Consider the following 24,970-nt stretch of genomic DNA (forward strand, 5'->3'; position numbering starts at 1 on the left):
GTGTATGCTTATAGTTTTAGGTGGCGAAAAACCATTCAATGGTTCTCTAATGTGTGTAATATGTGTGTGTGCGTCGATGTGTTCGTCGCAGAAACCACACAGTGACGATTCACCTGCATAACAATTGAGCCCGAATCTCGCGGTTCCCAATGCGAAAAAGGATCGAAGGGAAGGGGTAGAAGTAGACCGAGAAAATAAAGATCGCATCATAACCTAAGGAGGAGAGGGAGGATGTGAGCGAGGAGGAGTGTGATGTGGCCCAGATGGGAGGGAGTTCCCTAGCAGGAGTAGGTATACACGTAAGAGAAGTGGTTTCGCATGAGATTTTTCCCTAAGCGGGAGGTGGGAAGAGTGGCATTTTGGGACGAGGAAGCGACGACTCATTATTTTTTTACGACGGAGGCGCGAAAAAATAAAAGATGCGAGACAATTTTTTTGGGAGAAGATGGCCGTAGGGGGTAGGTGGGTGGGGGGGCCTGAGTGGGAAGACTGGTGGGTCGGCGGAAGTTTGAGACGGATCGGGAGGTCTCGACTTCGGACTAATCCGACTGAATTACGATCCACAATTTCAGTGTGCGACCGCGGGAAGGCAGTTGGATGTGTATAAGGTTTATATAAAATGTATTAGTAACACTTTTTTCCTGACGTGTGTGTGAAGTGCTGAATTCAGACCGTCGTTTAAGTGGGCGTACGATTGCAGATCGTATTGGCAATGATAAGATGAGAGCGGACACCATTATCGCTGAAAATTGGGCGATGCGAAAGTTCTGCACTAACCTCGTCCCGAAGGTCTTGACGGACGACCAAGAGTAGAGCCAAGTGTTTTCATACGAAGATCTTCCGCAATGGCATCGCGACGATTCCCCAAACTCCCTTACAGTCCCTAATTACAACACCATCGGATCGTAATTGTTGTCAAAGAAACTTTCACGCGTACCCTCAAGGGCCTGCCGGAATTCGCCTACCAGGTAGACTTAGAATCGTGGAAAATCTGCTAGCATAAGTGTATCGACGCTCATGAGATGTACTTTGAAGAATTTTGAGACATTGTAGCAATATTTGAAATAAACCTATTTTACTGAAACTTCTCCGATACGTTTTATACAAACCATGTATGTCCCTCTCCGGGTGGAGTCGGAAGGGCGTTGACGATGCTTCCGAGGCGACTGCTTCTTCGTGTGCGGGGAAGTCCACCCGCGGCAAGGCGGAAGAACCGGAGTCGAAAGTCGGGAGGGCAGAACAAACATTCATTTGCAACACGTGGACGAAAATCAACGAACCTGGTTGAAGCTACTTACATTCTTTCCCCTGGAATTTGGAGGGAATGGAGAGCAAGGGAAGGAGGTATTGGGGAGAAATGGACGATAAAACATTGTGATCATTTCTACGAGGACGCCACGAGGCCGACAACCATGCCACACTTTCACCTAACCTTAAGCGAAATGTTTCCCGGAAGCTTTCCATTTCCGGGCGCCTTAATTTTCAGCCAATATCGACCATCACAACTTTAGTTGTATAGACTTGGTTTAGGAAGTCTTAAAAGCGGCGGAGAAGCCGTGAGATTATTGTCGTAATTATGGAAGACTCATACAACGGAGTTAACAGGCGGCTGAATCCTCCGACTTATTTTACGGAGCATCACCGCAAGAAATCATCTATCGATTTTCCATCAATGGAAACTTACGAAGGAAGTCAGGTGACGTCCACGCACGTCACCACCAACTTCCGACGAGTGATGGAGGTGGGCCACAGGTCGAGGAAGGGGGTGAGGTGGGCAAGGGCTTGGGAGGGGAGGTGCAGTGCCGGTGTAGGGGGCGGCGGATGAGAGCGAGCGGACAAAAGTAGACGAGGATGGAGGTGGAAATAAGGAAAAGGGGGGAAGGAAGAAAGCAAGCGAGAGGGATAGCCTAGGAACTTGCGAGGGAAGCGTATTCAAAGATAGGCGAAAGGAGATGGTGTTGAGAGGAGGAGGAGAGAAAGGAGGAAGAAGGAGAAAGAAAGGTTGTATCGAGGAGGAGGCGGAGGGGAGTGTTTAACGTGGAGAAAATGAAGAGAGAGGGGAGAGAAAGCGAGGGGGGAAGGGGTTTTGGAGGGGGAGAGAGAGAGAGTGGAGGAAAGGGCGGAGGAGGAGGAAAGTTTACGGGGATGGGAGATCGGGGGAGGGAAGTGGGGAAGGAGGAGTTGGAGGCGAGTCGGAGGAGTGCATACAAGGACGGACACTCCGTGCTGCTCCTTCTCCTCCCTCAAACCCTTCCCGCCCCTCTACCTTTCTCTCTCTCTCTCTGGTGAGAGCGCGGGAGGGAGTGAGGAAAGAGGAGGGAAGAACGAGAGTGTACGTGGTGGTGTGTGAGTGAGTGTGTCTGGCCGTGCATGTGTGTGTGTTGGTGTGTGTTTGGGATTTTTCACGTCGGCCTTGCGAGGTCGGCTCTCGGCGAGGGAGGGAGAGTGTGAGAGGGAGGAGAGCGGGGGAGGGAGGGAGGGAAGGAACGTGGAGGGGGAACAGACGATTGAGGGAGGGAGTTGGGAGTGAGGGTTGTGTGTGTGTGTGGAAGAGAGGTGAGTTTGAATTTGAGGGGAGGGAGAGCGAGAGGGCGAGTGAGAGAGAGAGAGGTTGGAGAGATAGTGGGGAGAAAGAGAGAGAGGGAGACACCGCCGTCCGTCTCCCTCGCTCTTGAATGAGTGTCGGCAGAGAGCGTGTTCAGCGCGCGCCGACGAGGAGAGCGTGTTTTCAAAGGGAGACTCCTGTCGTCTTTGCCGCCGCGCGCACAACTCCTCCACACGAGACCGTGTTTTGTCGGGACTACCGGTGACACACACTCACTCGAGGCGAGGCAGCGAAAAGGGCGGCGGGGACCGCGGGCGTGTGTCTCCGCACGCGGGGAAACTGTCGCGGGAAACGGGAGGCAGGGTGGGAGAGAGATAAGAGGGTGATCAGGAAACGAGGCGCATTCCCCTCGCGACCCCGAATCGTGCGTGTGCCGTGATCGACGACGACGGGGAGAGGGCCCTGGTGAAAGACTTTTTCTTTCGTCTCTCCCCCATTCACAATCCTTCCCTTTATTATTGTTTTGGTAGCGTTTTCTCAGCTCTTTTCAACACCGTCCTCCCCGAGTCACTTCCCCTCTTCTCGGGGAGTAATCACGCGAATCCCGGGAGGCGCGTCTTAATATATTTAGTTCCAAAAAAACTTATTTTCCACGGGTTTCCACCTTGTTTTTCCGTCTTCGAATCTCATAACCTACTCGGCGCGGGTTTCTTCACGGGGAGGGCCGGGTGGCGATGACGGAGGAGGTCCGGGGCCGCGGGGGTTGTCCCATGGGGGGCGGCGCCGGAAGTACCGGCGAGAGCTGGAGACCGGAGAACGGCGGCGGTAGCTCGGCTTCGGAGATCCTCGCCGGCGGACGTCGTCGGAGGTTCGGGGGCGGAGCAGGCGGCGGCGCCGGGGGCCCGGGTGCCAGGGTGACGGACGGACTCCTGGGCAACGGACCGCGGGGACGTCACCCGCCGCTGCCGCCGCTCCACCTGCCCCTAGTCGCCTTCATCCTCATGCTGTGGGCCACGCCTTCACTCGGTGAGTCGTGTTCCGGGCGAGTGTTCGACCGACGGTCTTCTTGGCGCTACCCGGCCAGGCCGCGGGGGCCCGTGTGTGACCGGGCGGAGGGGGAGGGACTGGGCCGCCGGTGGATGAGCGCGAAAATCCTTTGAAGGGCCACGCGGCGCGTGTCTCGGGCGCCGCGCTTCCTCACGCGTCCCTTAACGAGTCGACGGTGAACCGTGAGCGCACAGGTGTTACCACTGTTCGATCGATGTTCGTAATCTAATTAGGGTGGATGTTTTGTCACCTCTGACGGGTATACGAAAGTCCCGCGGTGGCCGCGCGAGTGAAAATTGGGCTGACTGCACCACAAATATAAACTGGATAGGGTTTGAAAGTTCCTATCCCTCATTCCAGTCGAGGAAAAGATTCCGGGAATGCGATCGAAATGTCTAGGCGGTGCATGATACCTGGATATATTGACTATCGTGGGGAAGAGTAAAAAACACCATACTTTTAAATTAAAATGTATTGAATGTTTCATAAGAGTTTCGGTGAGTAGCATTCCGCAATTTAGCTATAACGTTGCCCCGTGAAATAGACGAAATTTGAATTTACACTACATTAGAGTTAGTTGAATTATTATTTTTATTGTCATTTTGGTGTTTTTAAGTGCTCTTTAATATTTCCATAGGATGTAAGTAACAAATAGTACACTCTTTTGGAGGACTCTTGTATGATTTTTAATTTATTTGCTTTTCTTGTTCCTTGATATGAAATTTTAATTATGTGCAGGGTACTAAAATAAATATTAAAAATGCCGTTCTTACAACTCTGCGTTCATGCAATCCTGTCTTAAATATTGAGATGAACAATTGGAAAAGGGAGAACAGAGTCTACTTAAATGTTTTTCGAAAAGCATAAATTGCTATTTTAAAACGCAGGCCACGAATCAACTCTAGAGGGAATATTATCCGGATCTCTTTCGCAAATTTAATTTGCCGTAAAAATCAGGGGAGACTTTCCATGGTTGAGTCACTGTGTATTAGAATTGCCTGAGTTTTTATTTATGCGTCACTTATCAGTTTTCCTTTAGTCGATATGAATCGTTTACGATACCCCATCCGATCGAACGCTTACGACAAACCACAATTTTTCTGGTTGACCTCGGCTACTGTCTTGAGTATTGTTAGAGTGGAATTAGTAACTTTAACGGTTGATTGAGGGCCAATTTCTTTTCGAAAATACCTCTTCGTGGCACTGTTAAGCGGTCGAAAGCAATCGCACACTCCACTTCCCGAGGTAAATTGTTAGGAAATGCAAGGAAAGGAGAATAAAAAAAATAAAGAGGAGAAGAGTTGCGGAGAGTGACGCGGGCGGAGACAGCCTCGTCGGCAGGCATCCTCATTTACGACACCTCCGGGTATTCGAGAGGGAATCGCATTCGGAATTTTTATGAACGCCTGAATACTTAGAATTTCGGAGGAAGGAACATTTATAAGGTGGGCGTGCGCGGTGGTGTCCTTTCTGGGAAAAGTTGGAAGAGCTTTTAGGATCCACTCACTTCTCGGAAACTCGTGAAATGATATTGACAACGTGGAAGGTTTTCGTCGCGTCTTTATTCTTTCTCTCCGTTTCATTTTTTCCACCGGAATCTTTATTCGTTGCGGACGAAGAGAGTGGGGTCGACCGTTCGGTCTGCCTGGTGGAGACCGGGAGAATGGGTTCCAAGGAAGTTTACGAGGGACAGCGCGACCTTGCCACTAGCCCTTTTCAGTCCTTTGACCCTCCCTCTCTCTTCCATTTCCGCAATCCGCCGGCTGCCGCCATCCCCACGAGCACAATCCTTCGCCCCCTCCGTTCCACGTCTCTATAGCTAGTGTAATGTGCGTCATCTTGATGAACTATCCTAACACATTTTCCAATGTCGGTTTTGCTCAGATAATAAAGAAACGAATATACTAATTTTATTTATTCAGCACAAAAGAGTAATCCAGATATCGTAGTTTTAATGAAGGTGACACCATAAAGTAGACAACGTCGGTTCTAAGATGCGTTTTGAAGTGGAAATAAGGGAACTGAGCGCAGTGGATTGCCTTTCGACTTGTTCCTAGGAGACCTGAGTTTAACTCTATTACATTATACTGAGATGCTGTCAGTAAAATTACTAAAAATATCTACATCTACATGTGTTTAACTGAGCAACGAAGAAGTTCGTGTTCAAAACTTTTGTTAAGAGTTTATGGATTGATAAGATCTTGGTCAAATACGACTAGCTGGAATTAACGCTTTACTGCAGGTCATGTAATTATTTTAATAATTATAATAATATGTAGTATTAATTCACACAACCTTTTTTAACAATTTCATATTTAGTATTATAACTGTGTATACATTTTATTAGACATTACTAATGTTTTCTTCCAACCAATGTAAATGGCAATTCTCTAATTCATTTTTATTTTCATAAAATCAATATGTAAAAAGTTTTTTTCGATCAATTTGAATTATTTTTACAAGTACGCCACCTAGTGACTAATTAAGTAAATAAAAAGATGGAAGATTTAAGAATTACAAACTATTTATTTTCCCTAGCAACTAAAAGAATAGTTAATTGGAAGAAGCGAAGAGAAAAATACGAAACGAGTATAGGCGAATTTATTTAAGTACCCTGCACGCCATCACTAGGGTATATGGTAAGGTGAAATATGCATTCAACAAGCCGAAGCCGCTCATCCGAAACTAGGTAACAAGGCACATTTTTAACGACAGTAGTTGAACCGCAAGCGGAAACATTAATATATTCTTCCTCTTTTCTGAAAAAAGAAATTTGTGGGCGGAATTTCTTAGACAACCAGCGGTATGAGATGACTTTATTTCATATCGTGATCGTTACTGTGACTGCTCAGAAGATATTTTGTTGATCCATGATAATTGTACCTATTGAGTAAAAGAAATATGTTTCCATCAATTTAATAGGGCATTGAGATATTGATCAATATATTTGAACTTATTGACTGGGCAGGTTTTTTTAGCACATAAGATTTCAGCGTTGCTCTTATGAATTTCCAAATATTTAACCATACAATTTCAAAAGCAACAATTTCCCGCGAAAATCATTAAATATTCTGGTTTTTAAAAACTGTTTAGAGGGTAAAGAGTGTTTATTTCCATTATTACATTTCCACATTTATATTATTTGATTTTTGAATCAAAGACAAAATAATATAGTATGGATTAATTAATAAAATTTTAGTAATAAGTAAAATTTGTTGTCTCAAGCGTAACTTTATGGAATTTGCATTACATATTGAAATTAAATAATTTACTTTGTAATTCCACACACTTTATTTAAAAAAAGTAATTAAAAGTTTTCCTAAAGAAAAATTAAATGTGCCTTTTATGGTTCATGCCTTAAGAACCTGACCTCCTACACTAAAGAATAAGTCCCCAAAAAGGAGTGGGGTGGAGTGTATGAGTTAAAATGCTCAGAATGTAACACAGAGTATATTGGGCAGGCAGGTCGGAAATTTAAAGAAAGAATTAAGGAACGCCAAACGTGTAAAAAATAAGAACATTACATCCATCTTTGCAAAGCACCTCATCGAGAGTGACCAAAAAGTGACTTTGTGACAAAAATTATTCATTTTGAAAATAAAGGTCAAAGGCTCGATGCTTTGGAGCAGTTAGAAATTTTGAAATGTTTGCGTTGGAAAGATAAACTTGCCAACGAAATTTTGTATCCCTCCCACTCCCCACTCCTAGACCTACCACTCTTCCAAGTTAAAAATGTAATTCTCTTTTCTTCCCAGCTACATTGTAAACTTTTTACCCCTCCAACCGCCCTCTCTGACCAACCTTTTCCCCCCTTTAAAATTTCCCCCCTCCACCCTTTCTCTTTCCACGTCACCTTCATTCGTTGTTAATTGCCTTTACATTCCTTCTTCATCTTTGTGAACACAAGAGGTATTCGATTGCGCGTCCTCCCTCTTATTTTTCCTTCCCACGTTGTCAAGAGGTTCACGTAGCTCTGTTCCAATTTGCATACTGGAAGTCTGTTGATTTCCGTTTTTAATAACTAACTCTAATTATATTGTATTTTTATCTTTTTCGTTTGCACTATTCCATTGTGTTAGGATTTGCAATATGTATTCGACGTGGAAGAGAACTGGTTTTGTTTTCAATCGAGAACAACATCCAGTTGCGATGCCCGGCAGAAGCTCTTCTCTTGCCTCCATGTTCACGCTCATCGGTCTCTTGAGAATTTTAAATGAAAACCTTTTGAGTACATTGTAACGATTATCTTGAACAATAGAAGTTTGTATTCCTTGTGTAGGCCTAATTGAGCTCTCTATCATGTCTCCGTGTATCTTTTATCGTACTTCGATCTCATGGGCACAGAATTGAATTTATATATCCTCAGCACTGACCCTTTTTTCCCTTCCTTCTTCTCACCATCATATATATATATATATATATATATATATATATATATATATATATATATATATATATATATATATCCCGCAAACCACCGCCAGGATGTGTGGCAGGGGGTGAAAACACATCAGAATAATTTTACCCGAACATGACCGTACCGCGGTCGAACCTATCCTCTATCGTTCGGGGAAAAAAATGACATATTAAATCTATCTGCTGTACACTTTATCTCTATAATTTTACTACCATGATTTCTCCTACCGAAGTACAATGGGGGTAATAATGCATTTTTAACATCACTGCTAACCTCCTTACAATTTATGCAAGAGCTTCTGTCTATAACTTTCGCTCCATAAGTTATTCCCAGCCTAGACGCTCTAATATTTTGGATTCAATACTAAGTTTATCATAACAACGATTTATAAATCAAGCTCCCCTACGCTGTACGCGATCCAATTCGGCAATTATTCCACCTTCGTGAGGATCCGATATACTCGCAGCATATTCGTAATGAGGGTTAATCATCGACAGATAGCATGTCTCTTCGAACTGTTACATCACATTTACCCAAAAATTCATGAATTCTCACTTTTTTTAAGTTTAATTCTAATTGCCAAGTGTCGCACCAGCATTCATTAAGGTCATCTTACAAAGCTGTTGCGTCCTCGGGATCACGGATATCACGGTAAACTACTGCATCGCCAGCAAATAAAATTATCTTACTAATGACTACGGAGTCAATGTCGTTAACGTAAAGTAGGAATTAAAGAGGTCCAATGACACTTCCCTGGGGAACACCTGAAGTAACTTCTACTACATTTGAGCCAACTCCATCTATCACAACTCTTTGAACCCGACCATTAAAAAAGTCTTTAATCCAACCCCGGATATTTTTATCCATGCCATGCTTCTAGCTTAGCGCGTTGTTTATAATGAGCTACTTTGTCGAAGGCTTTCTTGAAATCTAGAAAAATCAGTACACATGAACATTACTCTCTCCTGAAGTAAGAATATCATGAACAAAAAGCGCAAGTTGTATCTCGCAGAATCTACTTTTTCGGAAACCGTGCTGATTTTTCATTACTAACTTCTAATTATCGAGGTATCTCACGATCGAACTAGCAATTATATGTTCAACAACCTTGCACAAATTGAATGTGAGGGAAATAGGACCTATTGGTCTCTAATTACTTGATTCCTCCTTGTCTCCGTTTTTAAATATTGGTGTAACGTTAGCCGTTTTCCAAACTCTGGGAACCTTGTGACCTACCAGCGACTTCTTAAATATGATGTCTAGATACGGCGCTCTCCGAAGCTAGATCCTTAAACATAAGAGCGGGTATTTCATCGGGAATGCAGGATATATTAGGCTTAATATTTTTCAGCAAACGCTCTATTCCATTACATGATATTTCATTTTGTGCTTCGGTTGACCGGACCGATTTGGCAAGCTATCAGAGGTTTTCTGTGAGATATTAGTGAAGACGCTTTAAAAGAAGGAATTTAATGAGTTAGCCATTTCAAAACTTCTGGTTGTTCTTTCGTTTTTATCATTGTTCATTGAATTAACAATTGGCTTATTTTCCCTGAACGACTCTGACGTATGATGAAAATGCTTTTGGATTCTCTTTTAAATTTTCCGCTAACCTTTTCCTTTTAAATTCCCTTAACGCTTTCCGAAAATCATTCTTGGCATCCGCCCTGGGTATCTTATAATAACAAGTGATCTCATTCTTTTTGTTGCTAGAGAATTCGTTCCTAATTTTTTCATCTTGGCGCAACATTGATTTTGACGTCGTAATGGATTTCTAACATCCGCGTTGTACCATCAAGGTTCCGAGTTTTCTTTTATCAATTTACTGGGAATGAAAATGTTGACTGCTTAGCGCGTGATCTCAAGGAAATGATTCCATGTATCCTCAGTATTTTTAAAATTACTATCTTTCTAAAAACTATCAAATTGATTCTGTAGTACGTACTTTAGGCCATTGTAGTCCCCTTCTTTAAACAAGTGAATTCCCGTTTTAGGCTTATTATTTCGGACCCCATGAAGTAAAAACTTAGCATATACTGCCCTGTGGTCACTATTTCCCTTTACAGCTTCTATAATTAAAATTTTTTCGGAAATTTTCGTAGCTAACAAATCAAGAATATTATCGCCCCTAGCTGGTGAAGTGACAAGTAAACTCAATGAGTTCAACGTAAAAGAATTAAATAACGATTCACAGATATATTTGTCTTTACCACACGTTTTAAAACTATAGGTACTCCAGTCAATAGATGGGACATTGAAATATCCACCGATTAAAAAGTCGCGATCATTTTGTCGGGGTATAATACCTTTGGCTTGTTGATCTAATTCTAGTATTGAATTGTATCTCTGCCTACTGGTGGTCTTTAAAATGCGCATGCATACATTCTTTTGGATTGAGGGCTTTCAATTGAGTACCAAACGCTATTACATGGAATTACCTCAGCCCTGCTGATGCAAGAATTTTTAAATACAATCAAAACACCATCACCGATTCTGTCTGATTAAAATTATACCACTCCGTTCACCTCGCGTCTAATCCCAAGAATTTGACTGTGTAATAACTTCATGATTACATTTTTTAAACTTAGCATTCTTCTCTTCCGGAGAGTTTTAAAAAGAGGTGATCAACATATTTCGGAAAATAGCAACACCTTTAAAGTCGTCTAATAAATAATAATATAAATTGTTTAAGCCAGGCTGATTTTTCTGTTGAATGCTCACAATTATTGAAGAAAGTAATTGTGCCTTGAGTCAGGATGCCTGAAGTACAACTTTTATTAAGTATCTTGGATTCGCATAATGGGCTGGATCGATCCCATTATTGCACTGAGTGATTTATTTTATTAATTATGGTTAATTTTAGGGGACAAAAATTTCGAATAATTTTGTTTTTGTCGGTAACTTTTTATCTACACTGCCTCAGAATGAGGATAAAAGTATGTTTTTAGGCTCTCTAATAATATCGAGACATAAATTTCTTTCGTAACAAATTTGCCCAAGCTTTTTACAACCTGTCCATCTTTTTAGCTTCATCTAAATCCATACTGAAATATACGAGGTATGTACAAAAAAGAATCGGAAACAATTTTTTCCAGGCGTGTGCCTTACGTGCTGCATTCAGACCGTCAGTTAGGTGTGCGAAACGGGTGGCCGATTTGATGTGGAACAAGTAAAGTCGATTTAATATAATTCCATATGAAGAATTAATGCCTTTCTTTTATTCTTATTTGGAATATTATTGATGCTGGGACAACGTGAATATTTTTACGATTAAATTAGCTTTCTGTGGTGATTTTTCATACTCTGAAAGCATACTTCTGATGGACAAGCTATGGTTGCCACTAAACTGGAAGGAGTACGTGCAAATGTCAGGGAAGTTAATAATTCTGGAATTTTAGCAACCAATGTTCAGATTCCACTTCACTCTGACCTCATCCTCCTCAACGCCCCCTTCCTAGTCCCTCGAGATTCCCGTCTCGGAGCTCGCTTCGGCCTCCTCCTCACTTCCTCCTCGCCCTCCACCTGCGTCTCTCCTTCCACGCGCCCTACATCCCCCCTTCCCGCCTGAACTCTCTGAAGATCCTTCGGCCTGCCGGCCAGCTCCCACGGCGCGGTCCCCCTCGCCCATCTTCCGAGGCCTTCGCTCCCATCTCAACTTCCTCCTGTTATTCCGCACACCCCCCTCTCCGGAGCCGCGCGAACCCACACCATCATCCCGATCCAACGTCTCACCCGTTCCAGCGCCCTCCCCTGTTGACCCCCCCCCACCTTCAAGCTGTGACTCTTTCCATCACCTCCCTTTGCAGTGGTGTTATCGAGGAGAGGGGAAAAATTTCACCCCCAGGGTTTTGTGCATGCATGTTGTTGTAACGCGATGGAAATTTCCATCCTGCTTGTTGGATATGAGTGCGGGGTCGCGGGTTCCGGGGAGGGGGATGTTGGTGGAAAGGATAGGGGAGTGTGGGGGAAAAGATGGGAGGGAAAGGCTATTTTGGTGAGCGCAAATGATTTTACCCCCTTGGGCCGCGTTTTCAATCATGATCCCGTCCTCTCGCGCTTCCTTCTCCCCATACCATTTCCAAACTTCTCACGTCTCCTTATACGTATTCCGTGGTTTTTTCCCGAACCTCATTATTGCCTTTGGTTATCCCACTCACCCTCCCGACTCGCGGCTCCCGAACTCCCCTGCATATCCTCTTCCACCCCGCGGCTTCTTTCCCTCCCCTTCTGTCCTCCCTCTCGCCCCTCACACACACAACTTCCATTTCTCCATTGCGCCTTCTCTCGCACTCATTTCCTCCATAACCATCCCCCCCCTCCCCAGTTTCTTCCCTCTGTGTAACCCCGTGCAATATCTCCTCCATCTTTTTGTATAAACGGTGACCGGAAGGGAATGCACTGAGTGACGTCCGCCCGCGAGATAGATTGTGTGTGTCTAGACTCAGTTAGGGAAGTTCTTTTTCGCGCTTCAAACGGTTGCTTTTTCTTTTTTTCCATCTGCCTCGTTTTCATTTTTATGCTCTTCCTCATCGTTCTCCGTCCCCCCTCCACCCCGGCGCAACAAACCGCAGACACTGAAAAAGGAGGAAGGAGGAGCAAAAGGAATCGCATGATATCCGATAGAAAAACTTTCTCCCTGATCTCTTGCCTGAGCGCCCATTCTATAATAACTATCCCTCCTCCCTCTATGGCACTCTCCGCCCCCCCCCACACCTTCCATCCGTCCGCCCTTGTCTTTTTTTCTATGTACGTCTCTCCATGGCGTCCCGGTTCATTTTGCGATCGATTGGACCGTAGTTTTGTAATCTTCCCCGCCAAAGACCAAGTTTATTCTTCGACCACGTTAATTCTTTGCAGTTACTAATATTTCTTGTATTGACATTCGAGCGAAATGGCTAAGATTTGATTCAATATTAACTTTTGTGAAATAATATGCATTTATTGCGCTCATCGAAGAATGAAGCTCATTTTTCAAATTTGATGGAATATACGTCAATAGAAAAGTCTGATTATGGTCTCTTTTAAAAGTAATTTTGCGAGGAGGCGGCCAGTATGCTCTGCAAAACCGCTAGCATGTACACAAAAATACATTGCCATAATACAGACGCTTCTTAGGATAGGGTGTATCGATACATTCATTTATAATAAATATTTTGGGTGTATATTGTTTATGAGAAACGGATGAGATTTTAGGGCGTCAACAGGCTAACAATGGCGCGCAAATGGTTCAAATATGGCTATAGGAGTGTACCATGTGATATTTAATCGTCAAATTAACTTTTATTTTCATAATATTAATCTTCATATAACAAGTTTCCAGGAACCAGTTACCGTATATGTCTGCAATAAAAAATCCGTTATTGTAGAAACTACGCACATGTGTAATGAATTAGCATCATTGATGCAGACATCCATGATTTGACAATTACAAAAACAAAATCATTGACTTGCTGGAAAGTTTTCAGAAAATGAAGATTCTTGAATGAATCTCGTAACGGCTCGTAAAATACTACGGCATACTTTAAGCCCTATGAAAACATTTCTTCAGGCCTTCTTTCAAGGTCCCCAAGTTATGAAAAATCAGGTATAAATGAATAATGAAACTGTCCTTAAAACGATAGGGATAGAGAATTTCAAATGGTTGTGGTCTCAGGCGTAGACCGCCGAGTAATCGATGTAATAATAGTAAGCCTAATTATTTTGGTTGTTCATACCCGGAAGTTGTTACGTATTGAAACTCTATGCTAAATAATGTTCACCTAAAAATTAACTTAATAATAATTCTGATTTCATAATTAGGGAAACCTCGAATATTTTGCTGATGCCTTTGTGTATGTATTTGCTGCATTTCTTTATTTTCCGAAGGATTTTACTTTTAAAGTCAATATTTTACTATGGAACGGTGTTGTTTACTTGCAATTTGCCATTTCATAAATTTATGCGTCAAAAGATATTTGACTCTATATATATGAAGACTCATGATTTCAACAACGAATTTTAATAAATCATAAGTTGTGGCATACGAAGTGTATTGTGAATGTTCTTTAAAGTTAAAGGATTTTCGGAGCAACTTTAGCATTAAAGCATTACCGGGCAGGATAGAGACATCACTAAAAAAAAGGGCAGTGTCTGGGAATGAAAGGAAGAGCAGCTTAAAATTGGAGCCCTTGAAGGCAACCCAAGTGTGAAAGCAGATAACGGTGAGCTGGAGCGGGGGCGTGGGCGTTGGGTGGCGGAGTGGGGGGAGAGGAGAAGGAGGCGACAAGTATGAAATCCAAAATTCTTCCTCACAATTCTTCGCCCGTTAGCGGCACATCCCAAGGAGGAAAGAAATCACGTCTGCATCGCTCCCTTCTCGGCTTCCCATCACCACTGACTCCCGTACCGTCTCCGCGCCCACTCCCTTCATATCACACTTTACCCCCCGCGTCGGGTGCAGTGTCCCCGGCACACCCAACCATTAAGCCCACGCACCCAAGTTCACATAATCCGCGGACCCCGTGAAAGCGCACTCGTGATTTACCACTTTGGCGGCGTTCTCATTCGAATGCGCGGAGGGGGGAGGGAAGACGGAGGCGGGGGCAGGGTGCCGAGGTGGATCGCGGACGTAGAGGGAGTCAAGATACGTCCGCGGCTGAATGTGCTGGCAGTGGGAGGTAGAGGGATGAGAGATGGTGTATTGAATATCTCGGATGCTGCGCGGCTCCACTGAGCCCTCACAAGCTAAACTGCTCTGCGATATTTATTTTTTTTAGGGGACGTTGTCTAGCGTGTTTATCATAATCCTTTGGGACTCCCCGTCTCCTCTTCTCAGGGAGACGTTTTTACAATGAAGTGGAAAGTACCATGCCTATGAGGGACCTTTTGGTTTGATCTTCAAATTTAAAAGCTCATGGATGTAAATAATCAAACGAAGAAAAAATCGGAAGGAGATTGAGTTAACCCAATTAAAATTGGGATAATATCATCCTATAGCGCGGGTTACTCCAGTGAGGGAAGTTATTGTGTGGCATTTGAAATTTAAAACTTGTGAAAATGCATATAAACGAACGAGGTATAAATCAAAATAAGCCTTAATCATAAAAGAGCGAATCAAACTGAATTGATTTAATATCACAGAAAACTTCCAAGGGTGCTTTAAACAGTGATAAAGAAGATGGAATAAGTGCATAGCAACGAACGGAGAGTACTTTCAAGGGGATAAAATCGATGTGGACTAAATTTTTGCAAAATAAAATTTGTATGGCCTCAGTTCGTGTAATTATTGGACATAGGGGATAAAATTATTAGCGTGTGGTTGTTTCCCAATAATATTCTTGCCTTACTTGACGTATACCACAAACAATACTTTTTGCTGCACATTTTTCCACATAAAGGTATTATGAATACCGGTGTATCTTTTAAAGGAATCATTAAGAGGTTTTATTTCACCGACGAGAAATTTGTAAAATCAATGATTTTCCTCATTTTACAAATGTACTGAAGACATTCAAACCTTGGAACTCATAACTATGTCCATTACTCTTTGATAACGCCGTGTCTCTCTCCCTTAGGGTCTAATATTTTCTCTACGAGCATTATATTTGCTCACTGCTCCTCCACCTTCAATCGGAAAACGCCCACCAAACAAAAACATCATCCACTATCACCTCTTACCGTTGGTTACCATTCTTCATCCTCCTCCGCCCCGTTCCCCTTCCCTCCGCTTTGGCCTCCACTTACCCCTCTCTCTCCCGCCCCCAGGACTCCGAGGGTGCGGGGAGCGCCTCCACCCGTCCATCCCCATGGAGTGTTAGGCCGGCAGAGTGTGTTCGGCTCGTGCCTTACTCCGGCCCCTTCTCTCCCCGTGCACCCATACACACACAGATAGACACCCCACACGTCCTCCATCAACCCCTCCTTCCAACCCTCCTCGCCCTCCCCTCACAGACGCAGACTCCTCCACTTCCTTGCATGGTGGCGGCCCATGGGAAACCCGTTCCAAGAGCAAAAGCACTCTCCTCCTCCTTCGCCTTTTCCTGAGGGTCGGCGCGCGGCGGAGGCTGCCAGGCTTCCACCGCGAGATCGGGAGAGCGCACCGCGGGAGGGTGGGTGGGTGAAGGGGAGAGGACTGCCAGGCCAGGCCGCAGACGCCTGCCGCTTGCGTTCGAAGTGCATCCTTTTATTGCGTTCTTCTCTCAATTCCCTCTTATTTTATTCCAATCCGACACTGCATCATGAACCTCGTTCTGGACTCCTAGACCCCACCTCCGACCTCGTGGGCATATCTCCGCTGCTTAGTCTGCTCTCCATTTCCCATATATCTCTTCCCTCTAGGGGCGGTGGCCCCGAGGGATGTCTTCACCCGAGGGGGGGGGAGAGGCAAATAACCTCGGATGTCACTTCGGTCTGGAGTTTTGATTTGAGCGTGACCAGATCTTTTGACTTCATGGTTATAGCTATGCCGAGATTCCATAATGTATGTATGAATGAATGAATAAAAGTCTCAGTATATCAATATTAATTGCCTTCCTTTGGACTCTGCCTAGAGTTGGTATGTCAATAGGGGTTATAGTTATTTTCTTCCTGGAAATTTGGTGGTAAATTTTACTAATTTTGAGGAAATTTTTTACACGTAGACGTTTGCGAGTAAAATGATGATTACTGTAATGATTCTAAATTGATATTTGATTAATTATCTATTCTGTCAACATTGAAATAAATTGTTGTCGAAGCTGCTCAGATCCAATATCTATTCGAATTATTTGAGAACACTTTAACCTTGTTATTTACGTACTTTTACATGGAATATGGTTAATACATAGCAGCATATCTACACAATATAAAAATAATGGTAATAGTGACAAAATGTTTTTAATTGATTTTATCCAAAATGAAGAATGAAATTTTTACGCGACTTGCCCAAAAATTAAACGCTTTAAACCCATAATTCTTGAATTCTGATGTGTATAGCTACTTTTAAAAATTTTAGGCCATTTTAATTTTTTGAATCCTCTGTCTATCTCACGTAATTACCAGTATTATCATTAATGCGTCAAACGAATTTTTTTCTAAGAAGAGAATTTAGGTATTAGGAAAGGGTTTGTCCACCGCGACTATTAACTTAGGCTTTCAATTACGTGTTTTTACTTAAGTAACTTCAAGTGCCATGAATGACTTTTAGTCGTTGTATCCGCATGCATGCAAGGAAAATATTAAAAAAAAATTTAAAACGCTCTTAACAGATTGGAAAGTGCTTAGATAAAAAAATATATGAAGTGATAGCTTCATTATTAAGAGTTTGCACCGTAGTATTTCGTTGATCAAGGATAGCTAAAATTCTTTCTTCGTTAGCATTTGCTCGAAAATTGTAATAATGGACCTTACACAAGTTAAATTTCCCCCGAAACCCTTCTCCCTCTACCCTCCCTTAGGAAATGTAATTAAAAGGCTCTGATCAAATGACTCAGCCTTCCCCACACAAGCTTTGCAAAATTTTAGGACAGCTCCTTAGAGCTGTAATGTAGCGAAAATATAGCCGCCTTCCCCGCACCCGCATCCACTCTGCTTCTCTCTTCGGCGCCGGAAGATTTGGATGGACACACACTGCTCGATCCGCTGTAGGGGCAGCACGCGTGCGTAAACAAGGAACCAGGTACTCTCGAGAGCTTTCTCGCACCGCGGGGAGTGCGACACCGGGGAGCGAAGTCACCAGGAGTAGTTGGGTTCGATGATTCATCCCGTTTCCCGTTGCTTCAATCCCGAAGCCGAGCAAAGGACGACGACAGGCGAACCCTCGCGTTTCGCCCCGCTGCCCGACTCCCGAGGCATTCAATGGAGTAACATAGTGAGAAGTTGTCGCGATCATTTAACGTACGACCTCTGACTTTTTTTCCCCCCCGAGACATCGAGTGAGAAAGATTGCTCGCCTGTTGCGTGTACCCCCCGTTGTCATCACACTGCAGTAACTCTTTCCAGTCCCTTCCCAAGAGACATTTTAATCTTTGTCGCCAGGTGTACACGCTGTAAGCCCGTCATCGTAAACGAACAGAACTCACAGCGTGAAATCTACCGGCAATAGTTATTAGCCAACCATTGAAGCGTATCCCTGAAATATATAAGGCATTAATTTATTCAAATTATTCCCTAAAACTCGTTGCGGAGTATGCGACAAAATAAAATTTATTGAAAAAGCATCATAGGACCATCAAGCGAATTAACAATGCACCAGCAATGCTGTTTTTAATTTCAACATAAAAATTATTTGCGATTGTCTCTTAGATTAAATATTCCTTATAAAAACTTGAAAATAAGATTATAATTATGTTTTAAACTATTTTATATTTTTGGCTATTCATCTCATCGTCTATTTTCTATTGTCTGTGTAATTTACTATTCAATAAAGATAGTTTTTTTGGTTTATTAATCTCCCTCATTAGTTGCTTCGCATAAATAAACGATTTTGTGTATTACCAATCTAACCTGGATATAAATATAGATTTTATAGGCATTGAACTATATGTATCACGAATCTGAATGATAACGATTGAATTATAGAAATATATTTGTTAAGATTCTTTTATATCTTTTAATGATTAAGTCTTGTAGCATCAAGAGGTTCTCCATTTCTGGATTTCTTAAATTTGGAGAGACATTGTCAGTTTTTATATACTTTTAACAACTACTTTAAACACTCTTTTTGCGATTAAAAATTTCATAGTAAGATGAATATAGTTGTTATTTTTTTAATATTTACAAATACCGATTAGTTAAATAACTCAAGTGTTATGAAAAAAATGGAGAAGAGTGCCCGATGAATCCACTCATCAAATGAATCTCAAATTTTTTGGCTTATCAGTATTACTATTATTCAGATTTCAGTCGTACAGATGCTATCGCACGGTATTTAATTCGGAAGATTTTAATGCTTTTCATGTATTTTCCTAACTGAAATTATTAATATATATACTTACATTTTCAATACGAAAATTGACTGGATAATTTGCGTTAATTGCTTGGCACCAAACAAAACCTCTTCATTTTCTTCACCGATGGCATTTAAAATTGGAACTTATTGCATCGGTTTTCAAATAAAACAAAGGTTGCGCAATATATTGACTCTCACTTCTTATGTGTCGGCAGCTTTGTTTTGCAATTTATGGCGAAATGGTGACTTTACACATCATTTCCAGGTTCAAGCTGCAGTCTATTTGCTTTATCGACTCAAATTGACAAGAAAATAGAAATCAATAGTCATTTTAATTAAAATTTTCACAAATGAAACCGTTAGAGGCAATCTACATGTGCAAAATGAAAAAGGTCAAACTTCGTCACCAATGATTTGGAATGGGAAAGGGATAAAAAACTCTGTCTCTATCATCCCAGCAATCCTCTCCCCTCTTTTTAGTCATCTCATATTAGTTGACAAAATCATTTTTATTCAATAATATATACCCTGATTTTTGCACCATTCTAGATATCTCTGGCCCATTGCCAGGAAAATGAACTTCTTTTATGGCATTTAGTAAGGGTAATGGCCGACAGCTGAGGTCATTTGCCTCATCATCTGATGTATGAGTAATTTGAGATTGAAACGTATTTTGGAAGTTGGAGGTGGGAGGGGGGAAACGGGTAACGGAATTAGCCTACATTTTCCAAACATTGAGTAAGCCTTTTCCTATGGTTAATTCTCTCCTTATTTCCTCCTATAGCTGCCGATTTCCTGGAACTCAGAGTTTTTCCGTCTTAAGACTTTCGCTGCACGCTCAGTTATGATTATCAATTGCCAATTGGTAATTATTTCACGCTTATATAGAATAATCGTCAGTTTTAACAAAGTAAATACTCATTCTTTTAATTCGTTTTTAGTCTATTTCGTCCGTATGTGGAATGGTCATTTTATCAAAGTATCACTCGTCGCCTTCAAATGACCATTTAACAATCTTTCCACGAAGTTAGCTAAATCTCTAATATCATTAGCAACATCTTATTGCTATATTAGTTGAATGATAAACAACAAAGAGCCTTGTTTAGAATAATGGCTCTGGTTTTGACAGTTTTCACTCAAATTGTTATGTGAAACTCAGTATTAATTCTCAATATCTTTGCAAATTTGTATCTAATCTCTCATAAATATTTCAATGCGTGTTTGTTTGTTATATTTTAGGGCCTTAATTATGTTAACGAATAAATATGGCTACTTTTGTTCAGTGGTCTTTTAATTAAGTGGAAATAATTTCCAGAAGGCGATCAAAACTTCTCTGAAGTTTCACAATAATATTTATTTAAAGCATAGCTTGAAAAAGATTCAATGTATTTACTCTCCGAATCTGATTACATTTGTTTGAATACTCTTATTATACCTTTATAGGAATCATTTGGCCAAGTAACTCATGATCAACGTGTTGACCTGGTGAATTATACGAACGAATGGGCCAATTCTTGGTAATTTTCCATCGGTTAGCTTTAAATCTAATCATTCCGAAAGAGATTCATCATTTTACTAACCCTAGAGTGAATTTACTCTTCCTCCTTTCAGCAATCAGAGGAAAGTAAGGCCGTGCACAATGTTTATATACGCATGAATATCTTTATTTCTAACTCCCCGTGTGAAAAGGTTCCGTGTTCCACGGTACACCAAACTCTGAGAAACATCGGGCTGCTCCATAGTTTTCATACCGAAGGAAAGATAGACGAGTGGGGGATGGAGGTTGTTCTGATAGGGGTGGTTCTGGAGTAGTTTCTGGGATGGGGAGAGGAAACTGCGATGGGGAAGAGGGGGAGGGTGGGTGGTGGGAAGGGGAGGGAGGGAGGGGGTTGGCGGCGGACTGGGAGGGAAGGTGAAGGGGCGTCCCATGGCCTGCGATCCAACAGGTTCGTCCACGCGGATTCCTTCCCGCCCCCTCCCCATCCCCCCATACCCACCCCTTTTTCTCTCTCCCCCCCTCCCACTCTATCAACAATTTTCTTCCTGTCCTTATATTTTCATTTTTATCCACCGCCTCCTTCCTTTCTGTGGTCTTCTTCGCACCCGCCGTCCATTCTTCCCCAACCAAACTAATCCATTTAAACCCACAACTTTGAATAATGTTGTGCCCCCAATTTCCCAAAATAGTTATGCATTAGTGCTCTTAAACTAATATTCACTTATTTTTCAGTAATTAATTAATTCAGTAAAAAAATGATTTATTTACAGTATTTTAGTCGTTTTTTATACGTGTAGTTATATACGTTAAATGTATACGTATTTAAAATTATTATGGGTTTTATGGCCGGTCAAAAAAACCCTTTAGGATAACGGAGAAAAAATTTATTCTTCATGTAATTTTCTCTTATGGCTTTTTCGCATATACCAACATGAGGATATATATATATATATATATATATATATATATATATATATATATATATATATATCCTAAACAATAATTAGCTCCGAATGGATGAAGGTCTTAGCAATAGCTCATGACTCGCTAGAAGATTTTGTTATTTTACGATACGCACCATTATTATCTTTTGATCTGTAAGTAATAAATATCTAATCTTAACTTTCATTTTATCTATAGGTCAAGAAGGTTTGAACTTTTCTTCGTAAGTTTTATAGAGTGAATCAACAGCCAATAACGCAAATTTAAGGTTTTCCAAGTTACATTCAATGATTGAAGAGCCAGGCATTTATGCATGGTATTGAAATGCTACTTCAAATGAAATCGATAATTACTAATTATTTCTCACCGCACACGTTTTTTTGTACGTTTCGGAATAGACAAGGGAAAAAAATCTCATTTTCCGCTTTCTTCTAAGAATTTCGGGTTGTTACTACTTTCCTATAACTCTGCACCAAATCAATTGGTCTCAATTACACAATTCCTGTTTATTCATCATCATGATCTTTCTCTCTTTTTTTTAACTAAAAGAATTTTTGTTTATTTTTGTGCCTGATTTATTTCTCTTTTTAATTCTGATATAATCTAAGTATTAGTAAAAAAGTCAAAATAAGGAATATTAATTGCAGGGTAAGATGCCAATAGCAAATTTACATAAATGTAAATTACCAGTCTTCTCAAGTTAATGATATTCTCACAACAAGAATATATTTATTAGTGTGTTTTGTATTACAAAAAATAACTCTATTTTGCAGTTAAGAACGCCCAAAAGATAATACTCTGCTTACGTATCTTTGAAGTCTATATTATAGTTTACGCATGCATGAAAAAGAAAAATGTCATCGAGGTGATTTCATATCATCGTGAATTTTCAGCATAAGCTCCATTTTCTCAAGGAATTCCTCGGCCGAGTCATTGATTGAAGTCTGTGAAAAGGGGACTTAGAGTAAAAGCATATAACAATCTCTACGGCTTGTGTGAAAAATGGTACTAAATGTGAGGGACAGTGTATAAGAATTTAGACATATTTTTTACTATTTCTAGAATGAGAAATAATTTCACGAATTAAATCGGTTGAAAATAGTCAGATTCCGTTATTTTTATCCATTGTACATTACTGGTCCAAGTGCAATTTTGACCAAATTTTAATAATATCTTTTTATTTATGTCAAAACTAACATTACATCTGTGCTTTGCCTCGGGGTTGAACTATTTTCAGTATATTTCTCGACACTGTGCACTTATTTTTGAGTTCAATATTTAAAATTATACCACAGCCATCTTGAATCAGAATAATATCATTTGCCCTGATAGTTTCTCAGAGACAATACACCCCTGGGAGACTTGAATGATCCCGTCATACGTTAAGTGGCACATAACAATCAATGCAATAACCAAAATTTCCTGTCGGTTCTATCAAGTGGTTATGGTATACGAGAGGTGTCCAGAAAGTAACCATCGTATGCAAGTAGCGAGCGAAGTGATGGGGGGAGCCGAATGTATGCTGTGTTGACACACACACACCATGGTGTCGCTTGGCGTTTGTTTACAGTAGGGAGCCAAAATGAACGATACAATTGGAAATCCCGCCAAATCTGGAGTTTAGTGATTAAGTTTGCACTGGCAGTAAACTCCTGAGCTGCTTATGTCTATCGGGAAATTTATGCTCTGTACGGACCAAATGTGATAAATGACAAGAGTTTTGTGTCAGTGTTCTCGTTCGTTTGAGAGTTACCACAAATGTCCATGTTGATGACGGTATTGGCCGCTCGTCTTTGGTTAACAATGAACTTCACCAGAAATTTGACGAAAAGTTCGTGAAAACCGGTGTTTTAGGATATCTTAAATCTTTGAAAAGTTGTTCGCAGATTTCTACGATTCTGTCGCATGGAAACACGACTGAAAAGTTAGGCTGCTACATGTTTTTTGCTGGCCTCGAGGGGAAACTTCAAGACTACCGTCATCGGTTGGCTGCGATCTCAAGTGGAAGAATTTTATGATGAAGGAAATTGAAAGCTAGTTCAGAGATATGACGAATGTCTAAATCTGTCTGGCAACTATCTATAAAAACAGTAGGGATATGTAGTTTTTAGATGAAAATGATAAATTTTCTGGACCTATATCAGTGTATTTTTATAGCATAACCGAGGTTACTTTCTGGACAGCCCTCGTATTATCATCAACTATGATGAACGATATTTGGCTACTCCTTCAAGACTTTTGACTTTGGATGCTTCAATCGAAACTTTTCGTTAAAGGTAGTACACATTTAGAAAACGGAATCAAAGCACCATTCGAACATCCAAATTTGTCTAATATTTCCGCGGAAATATGATTATTTTCCTAAGCAGAATATAAAACATGTACACTAGCGAAACAAATCACGTCAACGAAAAATGAAACAAAATTCAGATTGATGTTTAAATTAAAATCATTTATTTGTAAACTCACCATGGTAAATGCTGTGCATGGCGGCATATGATTTATCCAAAATTGCCAAAGTCACAATCTAATAAGTTAATAATGATGAATCTAAATATACTATTTTTTTTATTTTTTAAAATTATGTAGAGACCTAGATTCATCACCAGAAAAACAAACATCGCTCTATAAAAACTGTGTTGATATGGAATTGAATTCGCAGAAATATTGATCTTACCATTATACAGGAATATTATAAATTTTCTTTGAAATATTAAGCTCTTTTTTCTATTGATATTTAAAACTTTCGAAGAGCGAAACCTGAAGAAGTAAAATTTAAAGAGATGGCACTTATCAAGTCGTTCATCTTGGTTCATACTTCAAGAGAAAAAAAGCTTCTTGATAATTCCTCAAAGTAAACCAGACCAATAACTTTGAATCAGTTGAAGCTCAATATTGTTCATTGCTATTTAAAGGATCGTACTTAGGATCCTATAGTAGTACTTAGTATGCACATGGGTATGTTCTCTCCCGATTGAAGTAAAGAACTGTACCAAATTCTTTTTCTATCGCTTGGCATGACACGTGATCCGCGTCGTATTCAGCGAAATTATTTCCCTACGATTTTTCTTCGTCAAATTTCGACCTGGGGCTCGCCGCTTCTCAGAGGCTCATCCTCGTAGTTTACCCACTCAGATTCTTCTCTTGAATATAAATATACATTTTCACGTCTACTTACTTTCACGTCTACGCTCACACTCTAAGAGTGCGTGGTTACATTTAAATTTTTTCTTCAGAGGCCTTGTACATTGACCTGCAGACCTGAGCAACGGGTCTCTGGTCACAAGTTCGAAAACACTACCGCACACATTTTGAATAAGGGAGAGAGTTTAATATGCGATGGAAGTACAGTCTAGTGGGTCACTTTCGGGGCACGTGTGTGAGCAGAAGTCGGTAGAGTGAAGAAGGATATGTTTCGGATACAGGTCGCCTGCATATATAAACTGAAAGCCATGCCATAGAAGTGTAAACGCTTACTTGCATTAGTTTATGTGTGCATGCCTGGCGAGAGCACTGAAGAAGGTGATCAGGATGCAGTGCAGCTTGCTGTTGGTATGGGGATGGGATTGATGAGAAGGGGAATAAACTCTTGTCGATGGTGTGAGTCGAAGCGTG

General features: G+C 41.2%; 1 protein-coding gene across 2 annotated transcripts in view; it reads left to right on the forward strand.

The window, feature by feature from the left end:
• Window positions 1–2,918: 2,918 nt before the first annotated feature.
• The window catches only part of Fs (Follistatin), a 199,967-nt gene continuing 177,915 nt past the window's right edge, over window positions 2,919–24,970 (forward strand). For both annotated transcript variants that reach the window (XM_071593229.1, XM_071593230.1), the window contains exon 1: window positions 2,919–3,571. In XM_071593229.1, coding sequence (XP_071449330.1) covers window positions 3,280–3,571 — 292 coding nt within the window. In that variant the 5' untranslated portion in view covers window positions 2,919–3,279. The remainder of the gene's footprint in view (window positions 3,572–24,970) is intronic.

The sequence above is a fragment of the Hetaerina americana genome, unplaced genomic scaffold (genome assembly GCF_022747635.1).
Source record: "Hetaerina americana unplaced genomic scaffold, ioHetAmer1.1.p SCAF_53, whole genome shotgun sequence".
NCBI lineage: Eukaryota > Metazoa > Arthropoda > Insecta > Odonata > Calopterygidae > Hetaerina > Hetaerina americana.